Source organism: Hippoglossus hippoglossus, chromosome 3, assembly GCF_009819705.1.
Source record: "Hippoglossus hippoglossus isolate fHipHip1 chromosome 3, fHipHip1.pri, whole genome shotgun sequence".
Taxonomy (NCBI): Eukaryota; Metazoa; Chordata; class Actinopteri; order Pleuronectiformes; family Pleuronectidae; genus Hippoglossus; species Hippoglossus hippoglossus.
In genome coordinates, this window is record NC_047153.1 from 10778868 (window position 1) to 10799774 (window position 20907).

General features: G+C 40.6%; 2 protein-coding genes across 4 annotated transcripts in view; both read right to left on the bottom strand.

The window, feature by feature from the left end:
* Positions 1 to 76: 76 nt before the first annotated feature.
* arl6 (ADP-ribosylation factor-like 6) lies at positions 77 to 4421 on the bottom strand. Of its 2 annotated transcripts, none has more exons than XM_034578565.1 (8): positions 4246 to 4421; positions 2654 to 2802; positions 2235 to 2296; positions 2066 to 2134; positions 1877 to 1971; positions 1584 to 1713; positions 991 to 1046; positions 77 to 477 (listed from the first exon to the last, which is right to left on the bottom strand). In XM_034578565.1, the coding sequence occupies exons 2-8, from the start codon at positions 2771 to 2773 to the stop codon at positions 452 to 454; spliced, it is 558 nt and encodes a 185-aa protein (XP_034434456.1). In that variant the 5' UTR covers positions 2774 to 2802; positions 4246 to 4421; the 3' UTR covers positions 77 to 451. The 2 variants fall into 2 exon arrangements, with proteins under 2 accessions (XP_034434456.1, XP_034434446.1); XM_034578555.1 differs by having other exon boundaries at positions 2654 to 2807; positions 4246 to 4420.
* Positions 4422 to 5184: 763 nt separating this feature from the next.
* LOC117757388 (ephrin type-A receptor 6-like) overlaps positions 5185 to 20907 on the bottom strand; it is a 44632-nt gene continuing 28909 nt past the window's right edge. The window contains exons 9-20 of one of the 2 annotated variants that reach the window (XM_034578518.1): positions 14990 to 15114; positions 14578 to 14740; positions 12984 to 13089; positions 11915 to 11985; positions 10369 to 10488; positions 9728 to 9913; positions 9533 to 9594; positions 8390 to 8599; positions 8138 to 8287; positions 7808 to 8001; positions 7220 to 7369; positions 5185 to 6272 (exon numbers count right to left, since the gene is read on the bottom strand). In XM_034578518.1, coding sequence (XP_034434409.1) covers positions 6158 to 6272; positions 7220 to 7369; positions 7808 to 8001; positions 8138 to 8287; positions 8390 to 8599; positions 9533 to 9594; positions 9728 to 9913; positions 10369 to 10488; positions 11915 to 11985; positions 12984 to 13089; positions 14578 to 14740; positions 14990 to 15114 — 1652 coding nt within the window. In that variant the 3' untranslated portion in view covers positions 5185 to 6157. Of the gene's footprint in view, positions 6273 to 7219; positions 7370 to 7807; positions 8002 to 8137; positions 8288 to 8389; positions 8600 to 9532; positions 9595 to 9727; positions 9914 to 10362; positions 10489 to 11914; positions 11986 to 12983; positions 13090 to 14577; positions 14741 to 14989; positions 15115 to 20907 lie in introns of both variants that reach the window. The other variant, XM_034578510.1, reaches the window with a different exon arrangement.

A 20907-nucleotide genomic window follows, 5' to 3' on the forward strand; every position in this document is an offset into this window, starting at 1 on the left:
GTGTCTCATCTACAAGACATCCTAGGTATTCATGCTCCTTAAAAGAAAGACAGCACCAAACACATTGACTTTTTTTAAGAGCATCATGATCCCTGATACACGGAGATATTAAACAGCTGTTTAAAGGAATGGGAGGGATTATGTAAATAGAAGTCCATGTTTAAATGTTATTGTTCCTTTGAAAATGGCTGTTCAGACTGATGAAAATTTGCCTAAAATGAACTCCTCAACTCTCCTCTTTCTCACTAATTTAGGATTTTTATTTATTTTATTGTTCTAAATGAGATTATGGGCTTTAATTGTTCCAGTGAACCACACACGTCCAAGAACCACCTCAACACCGTGTTAAAAACATTACTATCTTACAGTACAGTACTGAAAACAAGGTCAACACATCTTACATGACGGACTTTAACAGATGCTGTTTCTTCCAGCGTTTTCACTCGGGCCCTCATGTTCTCAATGTTTTGATTTGATCTGGAAAAGAAATGTGAAGAGTTTATCAGCAAAACATGACGGTACCTAAAAACACATTCCAATTCAAGTGAATGAGAAAGTGGCCTCAAACTTTTGGACTTTACTGAAGACTAATCAAAACCCACTACAGTGTCATGTATACAAAAGCCCTTATGATCCTGACCCAAATAAATCATTTAAAGTGGCAACTGATGAGTCCATCATTATGTTCAGAGGTAAAATTAGTTTTTAAGTTAATTGAACAGGCCACAAATGTGGTGGGTTCTTGTTTGTCGAGTTTCCAGTAGCCAAAATGTAGAGATAGAAAATATGAATTATATCAGTCATAATGTCATATTATTATTTCTTTCAAGTTTAAAGACTGATTTTTGCTCCTGAGTGAAGGTTCCTGACCTCATGAAACAACCCCCCCCCCCCCCCCCCCCCCCGTTTTAACAAATAGTAAATGTGTGTGAACCGTGAATGCAGCCTTGCACTCTAAACTATTGTCATTTATGTGAACTCTCATCATACCTTGCAACCAGTCGACTCCCTCCTGTAAACCTTCTCCTTTCAGAGCATCTGTGGCACTGAAACATATCAACAACATACATTAAGAATTACTATTTCACTATGAAAGAAACCAAACCTCTAGTTATAATCACTGTGTTACATCCTTCACGTTCATCAGCTACAACAAAGGCAAGTAAATATTTTTGCTGGTGCCAGTTGTGTCTCTATAAGCTACAGTAAATACTGCAGCACTTAACACTAAGCCCTGCATATTTGACAAGGATATTCTTCTTTATGTTTTTAAATTGAAACACGCTGCAAGATATCAATTCATAGAAATGCTATAGTCTGAATAGAACCGATAACATTTATATTTCATTTTACCATTACTACTTTCTGAAGTCGGCATCATTACTGTCAGATTCTAGTTGCTTAGAAAAATCCACTATGTCTGTAAACTCCAAAAGAGCAGGGATGAAGAGATAAATCTGTGTGCGCTGTGCAGAGTGTATTTCACAGCAGACTACAGTTCATCAGTGATACACACGTTTTCTCAATGACACCGGAATGCAGCAGTAATTAATAAGCAAATAGGTGTTGATGTGTGTTCGTACCAGATGTGCCAGGGTTTGTCTTTGATGTTCTCCAAGCAGAGCAGCTGGGAGACCTTGACTGACGACAGAGCATCCCTGACATCCATCTTGTTTGCAAAAAAAAGGATGGGGATCCTCCTGTGTTTAATATCTGTGGAGAAATAGAGGAAAACCAAAAATGTATATTAATTATCCCAAAAATGCCAAATTATCTTAAATTTACACTGTGCTATAACTCAAGAGGGAGATAAACAGCTGATTTCAACCTATGCAAGAACATGATCAAGATTTGTGCAAAATGTTATCGAACTTACCAGGATGATTCAGTAATGTGTCCAGTTCTTCTTTGGCAACAACCATCCTCAGTTTGTCTGCACTATCAATGACAAATATGATCGCCTGACCTTCCCTGAGGAGAACAAAGTGATTTGAGAAGTCGATATGTACAGCTACATCGTACATGGCAAAGAAGATTGTTGTTTTTGCTCCATCTGCACACTCACTTGTAGTAATGCTCCCAGAGGTTTCTGTACCTGCCTTGACCTGACATGTCAAACACTGTGAAGGAAAGGCTATGAGTGGAGAGAGGAGAGGAAATGAGAGGATATTCATTTGTGACGGACAAATACAACTGGAAAAGGAAAAATGGAAAAATGACATAAACAGCTATACCTGGAGGTCTTGAACTTCTCTATGCTGAAACCAATGGTTGGGACGATGTCTTGTGCCTGGGCCTGAAGGACAAATGCAGTGTTTTCTCAGCAGCAGATTAAAGTAGGAGTACATGTTGCAACATACCTTCAGTAATTTTCTAGTTAACAAATTTTATGAAATATGCACACAGTATAATTACAGAAAAGCAAATGGTGCAGTGATGTGGAGTACCATGAATTTTGAATTGTTGAATGTACTTTGTAAGTTGCTTTGGATAAAAGACTCAGCTAAATGATATGTAATGTAATTTATGGAAGAGCACAACTTCAAATTCATGGAATCTCTACTTCAATTGGATGATAGAGAAATGACACACTTGTAATGTATGACTGAATAACATTTCAAACATTAGTTATGTTAGAAACACACAGACTTACATTGGACGGCTTGAGTTTGTTGATGATCGTGGTCTTTCCGCTGTTGTCCAGACCGAGACACAGAACATTCACCTCCTTCTTCAACCCCAGCCATCCCGCCAACTTGTCAAACAGCCCCATTGGCTAGTCAGCAACCATCAGCTGTCTGTCTGATCTTCAAGAAACAACACAATTAAAACTGTAACATTCACAATGTAACACCTCGCTTATGGATTAAACAGGGGTATATTTAAAAAGAGTCCTGGAAAGATCAGAACATCAACACATACATCTACAAATATGCTAAAGGTCAAATATGTGCCCTGACTGACTTCCTGTTTCATTACCTGCATTGGTTTTCAGAAATGCAGTTAAAAATCTACACGTGAAATTGTAATATGATTTTACTCAGTTTGTGACGTGTGCATTTGTAAAACTGTTTAACATGTGCACTATTTGCTTTTTGTGAGTAGCTGAGGTTATGCACGAATCCTTGTACGCATTTGTAAATCATATTTTCACTTGTAGATAGTGCAATAAACATTTGAGAACATTTTGATTCCGTTTTCTATCCACACCCTCAACAAGAGTGAGGGAAAGCAACCCCTCAAAAAACCCTATTAACAGGGGAATAAAACATAGAAACCTCATAGAGAACATCAACAAAATAACAGTATTTGCAACATTGATTAGAAGAAACAGTTTGTAACATAATGGAAAAGGGTTTCAATGTTTAAAGTGAAACATTGTTATTGGGTCCTTCTTAAATTCCCCTAAAGACACAAACATACTCCCTCTCTCTCTATTTAGTCAAAGTGAACTTTATTGTCATTCAGACCATACAACAAGAATTGCAGAGCAGAACTTAACACTATGTGCAAATATAAAAGGCAAATAACTTAACACAAGAAAAATGGACATAATAGAGGAGACCTAAAGACCAACTAAGCCATAAAAAATGAAATTATTGCACAGAGTAACAGGTAATCTGTATCTAGTCTCTATATACAATGTTAAATACACCACATCCACAAGTATGATGTCAACCATTAATGAATAAACATGTTACATTTCCCTCCTCACAGTGTGTAACCATGATTTACAACACACAGCAGATTCAGCAGAGACTCCACAAGTTGCCATTCCCACACCTCCTCCCCTGAAACCACTAATCTGTGTGTAAGTGTGTTGATTAGCCGCAGCGCAAAGGCTAACAACAGCTTCCAGCAAGTGACATTAACTCGACGACTTTTATTCGCTAACCGCCTGCTTAAGCTAACATGCTTACCGGGGGTGTAACGTAATTAACATTCGCTGTTTGGTTAATCTCTTGTTGTTAATGTCGCTAGGTAGCTAACGTTTAGCTCCCTCCGGCTTCCTGAGCGGTGTCCCACATGTAAGAGTCCCCCCCCCCCCCCCCCCCCGAGGCACCTTTTATTAAGTTGTCGGTTTTAAAGTAACGCGACAAGTAAGAGACACGACGAAGGAAACACGTTACAACCCCCAAACTTTAGTGTTAGCATCACAGTTGACGCTAACACGCTAGCGGGGTGTAGCTAACGTTAGCTTGGTGCTATCCTTCACCGCACGGTGCTGTAGGAGCTGGGTTTTACCTGTAGTTCGGCCTCGGGTCGTGTTTTCTGGATGATTTAACGCTTCCCTCCAGTTAATCCATCAAATAACCAGATTCAAACCAGCGTCTCATTCATTTCTCCTCCTCTGTCATGCGCCTCAGTCCGAAGAGGTACAAGAGTTATTTACATGCTGTTGCTGGGAGACCGCTGAGCTGACTCAACACCGCCACCCACAGGCCAAACACGGGAGTGTCCTGGCTCTGTACAAATACCTGAATCAGCGTGGAATCATCCGTAGTTGTATCAGTAACACATTGTTTTTATTATTATAATACCTATTATAATAATAATAATAATAATGACTATTTTTATTTTATTTGTATTTGTTTATTGAATTGTTTCTCGTTGTTAGATTTTGAAGTGTTTGAAGCACCTTGTAACTGTGTTTTGAAAGATGCTATAAGAATAAAGTTTATTATTATTATTTCAACAGTGCAGGAACACATTTAATTTGTCTCTCCATACTGCTCCTGTGGTGTCATCCAAGTGCCTGTTAGCCCGATATTCAATTTCAACTCGAAATGGCGTCATTTACACCAAGTTTTTAGCCTAAATGTCTGCTCTGATCCACGTGCGAATGCGACTCCAGAGGAGGATATCATTGGACATTTAGGCTAAAAACAATGTCGGGGCTTACGGACACTTGGATGACACCACAGGAGCAGTATGGTGGCATTTTATGTTTTTTTATGTTTGACGAATCGGTCACCATTTACTTCAATTGATTTGGATTTGGCTGCAATGCTGTTTACCCCTGAAACTCCGAAAGTGTGTTGTGGACTCAAACACTTTGTCCACCCCTTCACAGGCAGAGTGGTGTGTCATTTTTCGTTGAACTATAGCTTTAAAGTAGATATATGCAAATCCTCCGTATCATGAACATGAATGCCTTTATAAAAATAAAAACAGTATACCACATTTAATCCAAAAGAGTAGATTTATAACATAAAGAATATACTGCTTTGTTTACCATCAAGCCTTTCATCATTAACCTCCCAGCAACTGTTTGACAAACTCACTTGACAATTCTCTTGATGTCCAGAAAACGTGTCAGTCCCTTGAGTGACAATTAAGAGGACGCCATTATTGTGCATGTGTGAGTGTGTGTTTGAGAGACGGTGCGCATCCATGGTTACATGTGATAATGTGCATGAGCGACTGATGTCTGGGGCCTGTGCTGGTTAGAGTCTGAGAGAAAACAAAGTATTAAAATAGGCTCGTTTATTAAGGAACAAACATACTGAATAAAACATATGACTTTCACAAGACTCTTTGTACAAGACATACTGCATTATCATGAGGATAGAACATACACATCTCTATAAAATCTTTTTGACATTCAGCGGTCTTCAGTTCAAAAAACATGATTGTATTCATCATTCTGTCAATCTTTATTACTGGCGAAGTGATTCATAAACCAGCTGGAAAGGTTGCTACTAAAATCACACTCCGTTCCCCATGTTACCGTGTTACATCCACATCCTCTCTGGTCATGAGGTAACAGACATGAGACCTTTCAAAGTCCATAAAAACCGTGGGATTGTCACTTGGAAAGAGAAGAGGTATCGGTGGACACTTGAATAGACACTGGAGAGAAGACGTCCTAAATTCAAGTGAATGCTCGTGATTGCTGAGATAATACAGAGACCGCATTTGGCCAACGCAGACAGAGGTTGATTGTTGTGGAGGCTGTGTTGATAATGATCCATACGATGATGAGTGTGTTTTAACTAGACCAGATGTGGTCTAGTGGTGGACTCCTTTCTCACAAGCAGCGTGCGGTGTCAGTTACACCAAAATGTCTTGTGTTGGAGCGTTGGTTTGTCTCCAGCTCAGTGCACGCACGCACACACACACACACACTTTTAAAGTCTGTCTTTGTGGAGTGGCCTCACACTTGAAAGCCACTCTGTTGGATGTGGTGAAGCTGCAGGCGCAGAGATTGTATGCTGCTTATGATTCTCCTCTGGTGACCAATCAAACAGATCCCAATACGCCTGATGTCGCTGAGGGGGAGAAGAAGATTTATACAGTTTGAATAATCATAGAACAGCAGCAAATGTCTTAGATCAAGGCAAAACATGCAGTGAAGTTGTCCACATTCCTTTAACCTGCAAAAAGCCCATTTGAATGAATTGATGGTCCGAACAATAAAAACATTCAGCACAGCAGAACAAAATACTGTAACAATAGTATTCGCTGCGGCTTAATAAACATTTTTTAAAGCCAGGACACATTTGAAATATCATAGCATTATCATCAAAAACAAGAAAGAACATTTAATATCAGGGTACATGATACACACAAGCTGTGCAAATCATAGACTGTATATAAAGATGGACGACATGACAGCTCCACAAAATTGAAGTGTCTTCATTGCCACCTGGTGGTTGGCTTTACTTCAGATCATGAACCCTGCCTCCTCCATGTTAACGGATGAGAAATGGACCAAATGAAAATCCGGCCCTTTGCTTAGTGTCTTCACCATTCTCTCTCCCCATTTCACCCTTGCATTGTCTTATTGATAAAGTCAGAAAGACCAAAAATTACACATCAAGTAATTAGTTTTCAAGATAGTTTCTGTCATTTAAGGTATCTTTAAGTGATATTGTAAAAAAAATGTCTGCATTGTCGTGGTTGACAGCTGAGACTGAAGGAACATCCGACACAGCTCTTTTCCTCAGATCACTAACGTACAGACTCTGCCTCTTAATTACATCTTCATAGGCTTAATCGCTGGATAGTGGAAGGAAGTGGAGACATCTATTTTCATATACAGTCTATGGTACAGATACTTTTTTTTTTTTTTTACATTATTGGAACAATAAAACCGTCCCTCTGTTCCAATGTTTCCAACTTTTTTATGCTGCTTCTCCTACTCTACTACCTCTCCCTTGGGTTGATGTACTTTTTGATACCGTAGCTGCACTCTGTGCGATTTGGCTTCACTCACTCTATACTCATGGTTGAAATGGAATCCAGTGTTGTGTATCCTGCTGCAAGGAAGTTGTTCTTGTACTGGCACATTTTGATGGAGTCGAGCCAGTCACCGATGGAGATGAACAGGGGGTAGTCTGGCATGTCCTCCGGAGACTCGGAAAAACTAGGATGACAAAGAGAAAGTCAAGCAGAGCACAAGTATAATCATATTCAAAGCCGTGAGCTGCAAACCTTGTATCTACATTATTACAAACCATTTTCCGACATGCAGAACTTTCTACCTCTCACTAAGCCATTGGTTTCACTTCATGCAGTCTGGGGTGACAATCCACATGGAGCGACGTGTAACATCAGCAGTGAATCAAAGTGAATATATCAGCTCAACCTTGAATGTTCTCTCCAGATTCTACTGGGAACTGCATTGCCAATCTGGGATACCTAACAACAATTATGCATTCACTAACCCTACCTATTGGAGGTAGGAAACATTCATATATTATGCTTTAGATAACAGTACATTGTACTGTGAAGGTCACACAACTTGTAGTCAGCGGACCAAAACACGCAATAGATCTCAGTGTTTGTGTGAATCGATACGTACCTCTGAACATCATTCACCAATGTCAGCAGGCTACTGGGATTGATTATGAGTTTGTCGAGGAAAGAGAGAACGTCGCTGAAGCGTGGCCGCAGGCTGGACTCCTTCTGCCAGCAGTGCAGCATCAGCTGGTGAAGTGTCACGGGGCAGCCCATCGGTGCTGGCAGGCGGTAGCCCTCTTCAATAGATAAAATGACCTGAGAGGAAAATCAGTAAACATAATGTTGTCTCACACAGTTGTACTCCTCATAAAAGAGAAACAGTACAAATCACATGCTGTGTTCACCAAGCCGGAGTGGTTGTGGAATATTAAATCTGATTAGCAAAACTTACATCTTGATTGGACATCTCCCAGTAGGGCCTCTCGCCATAGGACATCACTTCCCACATGACAATGCCGTAGCTCCACACATCGCTCGCTGAAGAAAACTTTCCGTAAGCGATGGCCTCCGGTGCCGTCCAGCGTATCGGTATCTTCCCTCCCTTACAAACAGGGGTGACAGAGAAGTTTTGTTAAGGAGACCTTCAGATGCTCAGCTCCATAAGTCCTCACTATTCTGCACCAGCTGTTCGATCCTCACTCACTGTTGCAGTGTAGGCTGCTTCACTGTCATCTTCAAGGACTCTGGACATCCCGAAATCTGACACTTTACACACCAAGTTGTCATCCACCAGGATGTTGCGGGCGGCAAGGTCTCTGTGAACGTAACCCATATCTGAGAGGTAGTCCATGCCCACTGCGATGCCCCGCAGCATGCTGACCAGCTGGAGCACAGTGAACTGACCGTCACGAGTCTGGAGTGGGTGTGAGAAAGAGAGGGGACCAATAAGGTGTGAAGAAGACAATATAACCTCAATTGAAAAATAAAAATAAAGTTTATCAGTTTATCTTTGAGTTAAAAAAATGTTATAAACATGTTAGGTAGGCCACTGGCCCTTGACCATTGACCACCCAAATCAAATTATTTTATCTGTGAATCTAAGCGAACATTTGTGCCAAATTTGAAAGGATTCTCTTGAGACCATCTTAAGATAACGTGTTCACAAGGCAGAAACGGTTTAGTGAGGTCACGGTGACCTTGACTATTCAATTCAAGTTATCCTCGTCTCCAAGTGAAACATTTGTGCCAGATCAAATTTCCTATGGGTGTTACCGATATATCACTTTCTCAAGAACATGACGTCACTGTCACCTTTAGCTTTGACTTTTGAAGAACAAATTCAAATATGTTGTTGTTACATGTTTTACCAAATTTTGAGAAATCTTTTGTTCACAAGAATGGGATGGACGGACAATCTGAACACATAATGCCTCCAGGCCTTAAGTAACGGGAGTGCGTTATGTTTTGGTGCCAACCAGTCCCTGGCACTGGGATAAGATATGCTTTTAGTCTCAATTCTCAAGATGATAACAATATTGACATGGCTTATAATGACCTAGACTTGTTATCTGCTTCCGCCCATATGCTACAATACTGAGATGTTTCTATTGTGCTTCAAGCTTTTTGGTGCGGCTGTTTGCATGGGAGCTGCCCCAAGAATCTCTATCGACAGATCATGTTATAAATAAACTTGTGTTCAAGTAAGAACAACTAAGGGTCCTTGATATGATCCATGTATCCACCACTGTGAGTACCACCAAGAAAATCTGATTAAAAAAAACGAAAATAACGAAATCCAAGTTTTTTTCTTCATCTGTTAATCATATATTGCATATATTCGTCTCACCCGCAGGAAAGAGTCAAGTGCTCCATTTTCCATGTACTCCACCACTATCATCACTGGTCTGCCTGCAGGAATGGTTGAAAGACAAGATTTGATCGGTGAACAGAGAAAAGAGACCAAAGTTAAAGAGAAGATGCACGTGCACACATACACACACACACACACACACACACACACACACACACACACAGAGCTTACTGTTAGTGACGACCCCCTCCAGCCTGATGATGTTGGGGTTGTTGAACTGTCCCATGATCGAGGCCTCACGTAAAAAGTCTCTCCGCTGTTGATCCATATAACCGCCTTTAAGTGTCTTTATTGCCACGGCGATGTCCATCCTTCCAGGTACACGCAAACGACCACTACACACTTCTCCAAATTCACCTGCAATGTTTTTAAAACAGGTCATTACACACCGCCTCCATGAGATGGCGCCCATGTAACAACAAACAGACAAATGGGAGGCACCTTCATGGACCGAATAACACAATCTGTTCGATTTAATGAACCATCAAACATTACTGCTCACAGTCAGCAGCAGTGGATGTGCTCATCAGAGGTACAATATAATAAAATACATTAAAATCAGCTTGCTAAGAGGATATATTAATTTAAAAGTAAAACTTTATGGGGTTTAACATTTCTCATTAAATACAATTGTTACCCGGTGTAAAGTGTCTCTGTTATAGGTGCAAGTCAGCTGCCACTGGAACATTTGTTACATATGCTTGTGTTATATACCAATTCAGGAAATAATACAGATGCAAAATAATCTTTTCTTGGTAGTTACAGATCACTCATTATCAGAAGATAATGATTAGTATTGATTGTACCTGTACCGATCACTCTTTCAATGCAGATATACGAGGGGTCTATCTCTTTGGCAAATTCCTCCACAGCATGAGTGGGGTCTTCATACGTGTCTGGATCCACATACGTCTTTATTCCAGAAAATGGGACTGGAAGACAAGAAGAGCAACAAACAGTGTCATATTTTACACATGATTTTTGAGTAGAATCTCCATGTAGTACGGTGGCCCGCAGCAAGTTCACGAGATGTAAAATCACAACTTTGGAGAATAGACGGAACATATTCTCAACTTTGTTACAAAACTCCAACACTTTAAATACAGCAGATTTTCCTCAGATGTGAGGACATTGTTGAATCTTCATATATTATTACTAGACACATGGTACAGTCAAGTCAGATTTATAATTGATGGATGGAAATATTGAACCTGATGTGTTTAAAAGTACAAAATATGTGCAGATCTTATAGATAAATACAGATCAAATCAGATAATGTGCTTTGTTCAGTGTCTAGAAAATATGGAAATACATGTGATAACGCACTGCAATCACCTGTGCAGTACATTTCAGTGTTAAGTGTCATTGAGGTTTTCTTATTATTTTATTCAGAGCAAAACACTTACACAAAAAGTACAGAGGTAACGAATGAATGAACGAACGAATGAATTGAATGAAGCTAACTTTCCATTTCTGTTGAGACTTCATTCTTGTTCATTCTTGATTCAACTACACTGCGTGAGTCAGTCAGCATCATCGCTGGTGTATTTTCCATGATATTATGAGGTTTCTCTGCAGTTTTGTTGAATGATGGAGAAAAAGAGCAGAAAGAGTTGGGGAAAATGCCTCAGAGCTCCGTGTATAAAGACACTGCAGGCAGCCAGACTTCAACATGCTCCTCTGTGGCAGAGGCTGGGGATGATGTCACACTGAGCGCTGCGCATTATAACTGGCACAAATGATAACTTGAAGCAGCCCCTGTTACACCTCGTGCAGATGAGCTGGGGACCGGGTGTACTTTATAGCCGCGTTAGCTCGTATTGTTCAGGTTTGAAGGCTTCGTCTGAGAAATATTCCATTTTGGAGTCGACGCTCTGCCTCTGTCTCCAGAGTGTCTGAGCTCAGCTCTATAATAGAACAAGACTTTTTTCAGCCGTTTGTTGAGCCTGCTGGCGTCCCCCTGCCGAGGTGATGCCTCCCCAGCGCACGACAGCACAGAACAAACAACAAACACAGACTGTGGAAAGAGTCAAAAACTAGAACGGCTCAAAGTATTTTCATAATATCTGATGAAAAGAATCATAAATGCATATTTGTGCTGACAAGACTGAGACAATTTAAGTAAGATACGCTCTGATAAGGAAAATGTAAATTAGAAAAAGGTATGAGCTGCAAAACAACTTTCTGTTCACTGGAGGAAAATATATAAGACGATATGAAGCTATACAAAAATGAGATGGATAGATGGTGCATGTTAGCATTAACCTAGTGCTCTCATCTAGTCAACTATGACAGGCCAGAAACCCCAAAACCTTCAACACACACGCACGCACACAAAATATAAGTTGTGTTCACTACCATGTCCACTGCGGAAGCGAGTCCTCCTCTTCTCCTCTGACTTCATCCTGGCTTTAATGTAGCCTTGACACCTGTACAAATTAACCAGATTACCAAAGAGTACAAATCACACTCATCAACACATAACACACATCACAGCCTTTTCCCTCATTGTCTTATCTCTTTCTGCTGATAAACCTCTCTATACAACACAGTGAATTAGCAGCAGAAATGATATCTAACTTATTAACTGTCCTCATGAGAAAAAGTGGAAAAGTTTATTTTGAAACAGCCTAAAACAGTTTTTTCCAAACTGAACCTTTAGGCTTCTGCCTGTTATATCACACACATTTTGCTTTGCAAATATTTCTCTGCTAAAAAAAAGGCAGCTTGCGTGTCTCTCTTAAAATTTTCTTCCATTTCCCAACTTTGAATAAATTTAAGGCTTGGTGCTGTTTGAAAATGCCAAGTAGTCTTCAAGTTAATATACATAAACAAAATGGGGAAAAAACGTATGAATTCTAAGTAAAATCTGGATGAATTTGGAGTTTAAATATCACGTAAATAAAATCCCAAAAAATTCTGACACGAGGCCCAATGAGAAAGTACCTGAACCATTGATTACCACCTCAGCTAAGATCGCAATTTAAAACCTGGACAAGTAAAAATCCAGACAAAGTTTGCACCGAGTCTGTCATTTTTCACTGTTTATTATTAAGTGCCACTAACGGCAAAGTCCAGTGAACCAGTCTGAAGACAACAGTCTGAGTTCACCTGCGGAAGTTAATGGAATGGAGCAAACTGCTGGTACTTACATGCTGAGTAATTAGGCAGAAAATTGGTTCAGCCATTTGGAAAATAAGAGTGTCTGCTTGGTGGCAAAAGAGAGTCTATTAACAGACCTCCAGGTTGTAGCTTCACTCTGGAGATTATGTGAAGCACAAAGGTGTGTGTGTGTGTGTGTGTGTGTGTGTGTGTGTGTGTGTGTGTGTGTGTGTGTGTGTGCGTGTGCGTGTGCGTGTGTGTGTGTGTGGTGTTAATGTTAAGCTAAAGGGACCAAAGGACCATAGAGGCCCACAGGGTGTCTTACCGTCCAGTGATGAGGAGGAAGAGGGTGAGGATGACCAACAGGGAGAAACCTCCTACAGACGCAGTGACGACCACCAGAACTTGACCCTGATCAGCGATATCAGGATCTGAGGAGAGCAAGAGCGGAGGAGAAATAAACAGATAAGAGACTGATCAGTGTTGAGTTCAGAAACTTTAATCATAAGACTGACACACTACATTGAAAATGGCCAGTATTCATGGGGAATGGTCTTAGTTTCTATGTTGCTCATTTAAACATTCTCAATATTTATCACTAGAGAACTTGCAACAGATGAGATCCTCTCATTTTACAGTGTCCTTATTCTTTAACACATGAATGGTGCAACCACATTTAAATCACATATGAAGTAATCTGCTTCTGCTCTGTATTATAATCCAAATAAACCAGATTACACATGCTTTTAATTGGTTTCATTCAGACTTGGATTTGTTAGTTAGTCAGTTACACATAAATCTTTCTAAAACCATTATGTGTCTTACTTTTCTATTGGTAAGTTGGAACATCATGGATACTCCTTTCTACCTCTGACACACCAAACTATGTTTTCCCAAAGGCAAATGTTGAAAAGTACATGTTAATAATATTTTCATAGCAAAAATATGAATTTTAAAAGAACCATTTGACAACAGCTCAACTTAAAACTTGAATTGACGTGGCATTGGAAGAGTTAATAATATAATTGTATCTCCTTTGTTGTGGTCTTCTGTGTCTGGCAACTGTTACCAAGTGGAATTGTGTTTCTTTATTTCCAACTAAATCTGAGGGGTCGTAGGAGACAGACATATCTCCTGATCCCTGAATCCACCGACACCTCGGTACAGGTGTAGGGTAAATGTTTTTACATATTTATTCAGTGATTAATTTATGGTGATGAACGCTCAAACATTCAGTTTGTATAAAATGAAATAAATGGTCAAGGAACATGAAAAAATAAAATTCACTGCACTGTATGGGTTGGATTAGATGAGAGAGGAGGTGACTCTAATGTGGAGGCACAATCCAACTATATAAATGGACCTGCATCAGAAGTATTGGTCCTGGGATGATGAGATTGTGAAGGTGGACATCTCATCTCTAAAAGAGTGTGTGTGTGTGTGTGTGTGTGTGTGTGTGTGTGTGTGTGTGTGTGTGTGTGTGTGTGTGTGTGTGTATGTGTGTGTGTGTGTGTGTGTGTGTGTGAGTGTTCATCCCTACATATTTCAGGGTTAGAATCATCCAAGCGTTACGTGTGCATGAAAACTGTAATAAGCACAACTGCACAGCCTGAGTCAGGAACTTACAGAGCTTATAAACATTTAAATAAATGGCGCATGCCTGAGGAGGCGCTGATGAGTTTCACTGATCCATAGCAAAGAATGACCATGAATTGTCTCCAGGGATTTTATCGGGTTGTTGATCAGCACAGATGACTCCACTTATTGTCCCCCTGCGTTGCATTCAAACTAAACTCCATATCCACTGGGGTCTCAACACTAATCCAACCGACTGAATGTCAGAGTCACTCCTGCCTAACACACACAAAACAAAGCCACTGCTCCTTTACACCCACTCCCCCCCCCCCCCGCTGTCGTACCCTCTGCTGCGGTGGAAAACTCAAAGTTGGGGCTGTAAGCGGTGTAACCAGAAGCAGTGCGAGCGCGCACATGGAAGACATACACAGTGGAGGGTCTGAGGCCTGTGACCACCACGCTGGGGGATCTGGTGCGTGTCGATGAGTAGCTCAGCTGCTCTTGCTCCTGGACAAGCAACAACACATCATAAGAGATAGTAAACAAAAGCACATTTTGGCAATTAAATGTTTGAACAAAACCTATTTTCTTCTATTAAATATTACAGAAGTGTCTTTAACTGCATTTGTTTGTGAGTTAGCAGCATTAAAGAAAGAAAAGATTTTTCCTATATCTTTAACATTAGAAGAAAGGGCCTTTTTTTCTATGTAGTTTGACAAAAACAAAAAACTTGACAAAAACAAAAAACTTCCTTACCTTCTCAAAGTACTTGATCTCATAATCCACTATGTCGGAAGGAGGCAGTTCCACTTCTGACCAGGAGAGAGCGATGCTGTTTTGAGTGGACGAGTCTTTTCTGATGACGCCCACCAGAGCAGGACCTGATGATGCAGTCAGAGAGAAGCAGGGGTTTGAGTCAAAAAGAGAAAACAACATCCTGATGCACTAGTATAAATGTCCACACTGGTAATTTCATGATACTTCTAAAATAAAGATAAATATGGACACTTATTTGACTTAGATTTTACCTTAGTGAACGTGTATGTGCCAAAGAGTGAACTTCAACATATAAGTAAAAAAATGAGAGAAACTTCAGCAAGAAAATAATTGATAATATCATTGCAACAGTAATAACAATTCATTAACAGATTCTCTCCTCGCACCCAAACCACTTGAGGCAGATGGCTGTGGTTCTGTTGGAGGGTTTTTCTCCCTGCTCGTTGTGGAAGCTGTTGGACCTTACTAGGAGAAGTATCTTGAGATAATGAATGTTGTGATTAGGCACATATGCAAATAAAGTTCTGAAGTTTTTTAGCAGGACTGAGGAACTGGCAGTCACTTATCTAAGAGAGGTGAGCACCCTGAGTTCAGAGACACGACTGCAATACACCTAACCCTCACTTCCCAGCTCTAATATGACGTTCGGCCTGAGACAAACATCTTTGTTAACCAAACCACTAGACCCACAGCAACTGTTCATCATTCCTGTCATCACTGCTGAATTTGGAGGGAACATTTTACACAAGGTTGCTGAGGAGACATAAAAATCACCTCGCAGAGATTCAAATATTTACCATTAATTATTCATTAAGCCCGCGCTTGAAGAGATTTGGCAAAATAATAGATCCAGTCCCTCTGTTGTTTAGTGTGCTGTCTGGAGGATCAGTGCTGGAATATACAAATCACTGTTGGAATACAAATTCCAACACCGACCAGAGAGATGTCTCAAACTGTCCTCATGCGAGACACAAAGAAGGCTGCAGATCGGATGGGACACTTCAGAAAGTTACTGTGTTACGTCAGAGGTGTTGGGGTGAAGATAAAATGTTTACAGCGGGTCAAGAAGTCAGGATTTCCAAGCAGAGACGACGCTTCAAGGTCCAGCAGCTCAACCACTTTAACTTGTATAAAACAAAAAAAGAACAAAAGGGAGAATGGTGCACGCAAGGAGGCAAGAGTTTGATGCTGACTGCTGCAGAAATGTGCTCTCCAGGTAACAATTATGTAGATTTAAGGTGTGTCTGACTTTTACATTACAATGCAAAAACTCAGACTCCTGACTCGAGTCTTTGAACGTGCATTCCTTCGAGCATCTGAAACATTCAATCATGTCCTGTATGTGACAATCAGACACAAAAACCAGAGTTTAATACATTCACAACTCACAGCAAATAAGAAACTATGGTGTGTCATGTCAAAGTTTTACCGGATTATCAAAGGAAACAAATACCATCAATCATGTCAAAAAAAATCTGCATCCTTCCTAACTCACTCTTGGACTGGCTCTCAGTCATTGGGCCGTGCAGTCTATTGAAGAATTTGCGGCGCCAGATCACACATCTGCTGTCAGCCATGTTATTCCAGGTAACATGTGCCCTTATATCCTGCTAGCAGGTGGTAGCTGAGCCGCTCGGAGCGCCGGGATATGTTGTTGGGAATATCTCAGGCCTCTCAGTCTGGCTGCCTGCTGCAGTTCTTAATGGCCAACAGCAGACACATCAACAAACACATGCAGGATTCACTGACAGAGCACTGCAGCGCAAAGGTGCCCAGGCAAGTCAACAACAAACTCCAGGGAGTTGTTTTGCAAATGTCATCTGAGTCATATCTGAATAACTGCAGGTTTGAGTGTAATGATGACCAGCGCAGTGTCGGCTGCACTCATTATTAAAACCTGTTCTTTTCTTCTTACAGGTGAACGAAATGACAGGTGAGTTTGCTGTGGATATGTTGATGATACTCCCCTGTAATCCTGAACAACAGCAAATTCAGACGGTAGGACAATGATTATTGTCATAGTCGGTAAATACAGCATTTATTTTTACTCCATCAATCGATTCATGTTTTGCCTGGAAAATGTCATGAAATTGGTCGAACATGCCAGTCACAGTTTCCTAAAGTTCAAGTTGACATAATCATAATAATTGAGCAACCGTAAAAAACCTTTCTCTAGAAACCAAAAGAACAAGCTGGAACTCAATAACAACTCAGTAGAGTGCATACAGTACCTCCACCTACAGTCCCCTTAAATCCAATCAACATGCACCAAATTGCTCATAGATGTCTCTCCCCTAAAGGTTTTCATTGAGCTCCCAATCACAAAACACCATATCTCCCAATGTTAAAGAAAGTAATAAAGATATCCTGGATCCATCCCCTGATTCCCTGACTCATACTGCTTCCTTCCACAAAGTTCTGTGGAAATATGTCCAATGGTTTCTGCGTAGTCCTGCTAAGAAATACACCAACCAACAAACAGACAAAACCTCCTCGGTGGATGTATTTAAAATATATTTCAGCTGTAGTGCACAGTTTCTAACACACAGTGAAACATCTGTATCCAGGCAAAAGACTTTGAGAAGACCTGAGGCGAACATGGACTAATCTGCAGGAGCAGCTCCGACATGCATAATGCATGTTCAGACCAGCAGAGATGTCCAGAGTCTAAACTCCAGTCACGTTTGGTCACCAGTGATGTATCAACAGAGACTTGAACTCTTATACCATGAGTACATGTGTTAAATTTCAAACCATAAAAGCACGAAATCCACAAAATCAAGCACGGATACACCTGGAAATGTAAACTACTGAGAAAATGTGTGACTGCATGAGCTTTCCATTCGACTGAATCTGTTTATAACATATATAAACAACAACAGCTCCCATAAATGTCATGTTCAAACTAGGAATGGCGATATTTTGCAGTTGGCATCAGTTGCTTCCAGGCAGATAAATATGTATAACCCACTTACAGGGTAAGAATCACATTACAGGAGGTGATTTTCCATCTGCACAATGCAGTGTAATGTTGTGTATCTGTCACCGTGTCACTGTGCTTCCATCTTTGTGAGGATCGTCACTTTTTGCAAAAAAGGGGGAAACTCCCCAAAAATCTCTCATGCAAGACGCCATCCCAGCCTGAGGATAAATCAATCCACTCGCTGTAGATGAGCGGTTCAAAGGGAACAATCACTGTCATTACAGTTCAATCACATTTCAAACAGCTAAAGAGAATCTATAAGGTCTCAACTATACGAGCTCAAACATGTACAGAAAGGACAGAGGGGGAGGAAGGAGAGAGAGAGAGAGAGAGAGAGGGAGAGCTGTAAAGAAATCCCAGGAGGTTGCATCTCCCCGGCATCTGAGCATATAAATAGAAGTCGGCCGTATTCCCAGAGCAGGGAAGATGAAAACAGAGGAGAATCCACGGGAGGGAAGGGGAAAAGAGCAAAGTAAAAAAAATCTCCTGAATCAGGACACCGCAAAACACTGGGAAGTGTTCACACGTGGATTTAACATGTGAGAACTTTGTATGATCTTGATTGACGTAATCATGAGGTCGACAAAGTAGCAAATGGGATCTTTTCAAAGCAGAAAAAAAGGTGCTATAAGCATAAAATGGACTCAAAGGTCACAAGGGAGTTTATCTACATATGAAAGTCCAAAGAAATGCGATAGGTGTACCTCACCTCTCGCCCAATGTCCCTCCCCACCCGTGATCCTCAAAGTATAGGCGGCATAGAAAATAGATGGATCGATAAATAATGATTATTGCAACTCAGAACATATTCACTCCTTCCTGCAAAGGGATGGAGCCCTAACTCTCACTCTGGTAGTAGTTTGTGTTGGTATCAATCGAAAAGAAGAAAAACAAACAAGGCAAACAAGCCTAACTAATTGAATGCCCTGCAATGGATCTGCTTAAACAGTCTCACGCAATGCTCTGAGTACAAATCAGGGATGAGTCGGCAAAAGAAAAAAAGCTACACGACCAGAACTGGAAGGAGGCGTTGACAGCACAAGGCCACCAGTTCCTCTCGAGGAGGAAGAAAAGATGCAAGAAGAAAAGCAGTAAACTCATGAACAGCCACCACTCGACAAGCAGCACCAGCAGACTCTGTCAAATCAGGAGGTGAAGGATGGTTATATGTTGATCCAACCTGTAATGAAGTTTAAAGATATAATCACACTGTACACCCCAGGCTACACATGTATGTATATGGATGTAATGTGACTGTTTGGACCATTGAGCAAACATAAGTCCCATATTACCAGTTAACAGTCAGAGAACAATATAGAAATATCACTTAGAATTTGAAGTAAGTAATTATTAATTACGGGTCATTTTTAAGTATTTAGCTGAATTTAAAAATGAGAAAACTGGAGTAGTTTAACTAGCTTTAACCTTGAACAAAAACACATGTAAACTCTTTGAGTCTGATCTTTAGTCCAAACAGTCAAGCAGAAAAAAACATTGGTCCTGTTTTGTTTTGTTTTTTCAAACCTTGCAATAAGCTTCACTTTTAACAGACAGTCTTATTTTTTGCGATCGCCTCTGTGCAGCAGCCTCACACAAATTTGCATTGATTTCTCTGTGCCGCTCTCAGACTACTGCAGTGCACTTTGTGGGAGGAATCTTCAGTCAGAGACGCTCTGGTGAGCAATAACTACAGTGTATTTTGAGCCGAGTGCAGCTCACTGTTCATAAACACACAGATCAGCCTGCTCACTCGGCTTTGCCTTGCTGCCTCCGAGAGCCGGTAGGACAACAGCACCGGAAAAAATCTGAGAAACCCGCATTCCTGTTTTCCAAAGTGAGCCCGAGTGTGGACAAAGAGGCATTCGAAATGATCAAAGGCGTTTTTCTGAGAATCCGTGACAAAGCGGATATTGCTCGGCTCTTGCAGCGACAAAACTCCACGATAAATCCACTAAACCATACTGTCAAAGGCAGTGAGCATTCTGCTTGATGACAAACCATACATCTTACTTTACTGAGCATCATAACTTATCAAAGTTAGACAAGCACACAGGCAAATGGGGAAGAGAAATTATTAGTAAGTCTGATTAATAGGCTTGGAATAATTAAAAGCATAATGAGGCATTAATACGCAATTTACAAACAGATAACATGGCAACAGAAAAATTAATCCTCTCACTGCTTCTGACTGGAAAAAAATTCTGCTTTTGATTGGTTATCATTCCATCACTGACATCATATCACAGTCAATTACATGAATCACCTCGCAGCCTGTCAATCCCACGTCTGTCCCAACAGAAGTTCAGCAGCAAAACAAACCTTTCAACTCAACGATTCGTCGACCTCATATGAACGTGTGGTGAGTGTTGAAGAGCCTATATAACATCTTGCATGTCATCTACTATAGAGTGTTGGGAAGAGTTCAAATGATTTTATTTTGTATTAAGAAGTTTCCTGCTGGATTTTCCACTATGTGCATAAATAGATCAAATACAGGGCAGACAGCACCAAGGGGAGAGCTGGGATATGACTAACGGAGCATATGCGCGGCTTTAAGTACATGGATGAAGCAAATGTGCATGTAACTGTCATATGTGCAGGAATTGGTTTGACTGTTTGTTTGCAGTCGGTGCACAGACTCCGTGCGTCTACTGAGGAAAAGGCAGTTTGACAAGTTAATCCAGTCTAAACATCCACAGGGAAACATCCCCACAGGCAGCTTCTCCTCCTCCGCTGAGATTATTTAGCATTTCAACTTCCTGTCATCAGTCTGGCTGCCTTCACCAGAGAGAGAGAGAGAGAGAGAGTTAGGTATGAGGCGACACATATGATGTGACATTTGGTTTCCGTGGCATGACGACAGCCTATCAACATGTTTTATTTATAAAAATAAGACTTTAATTCAATGATGCAG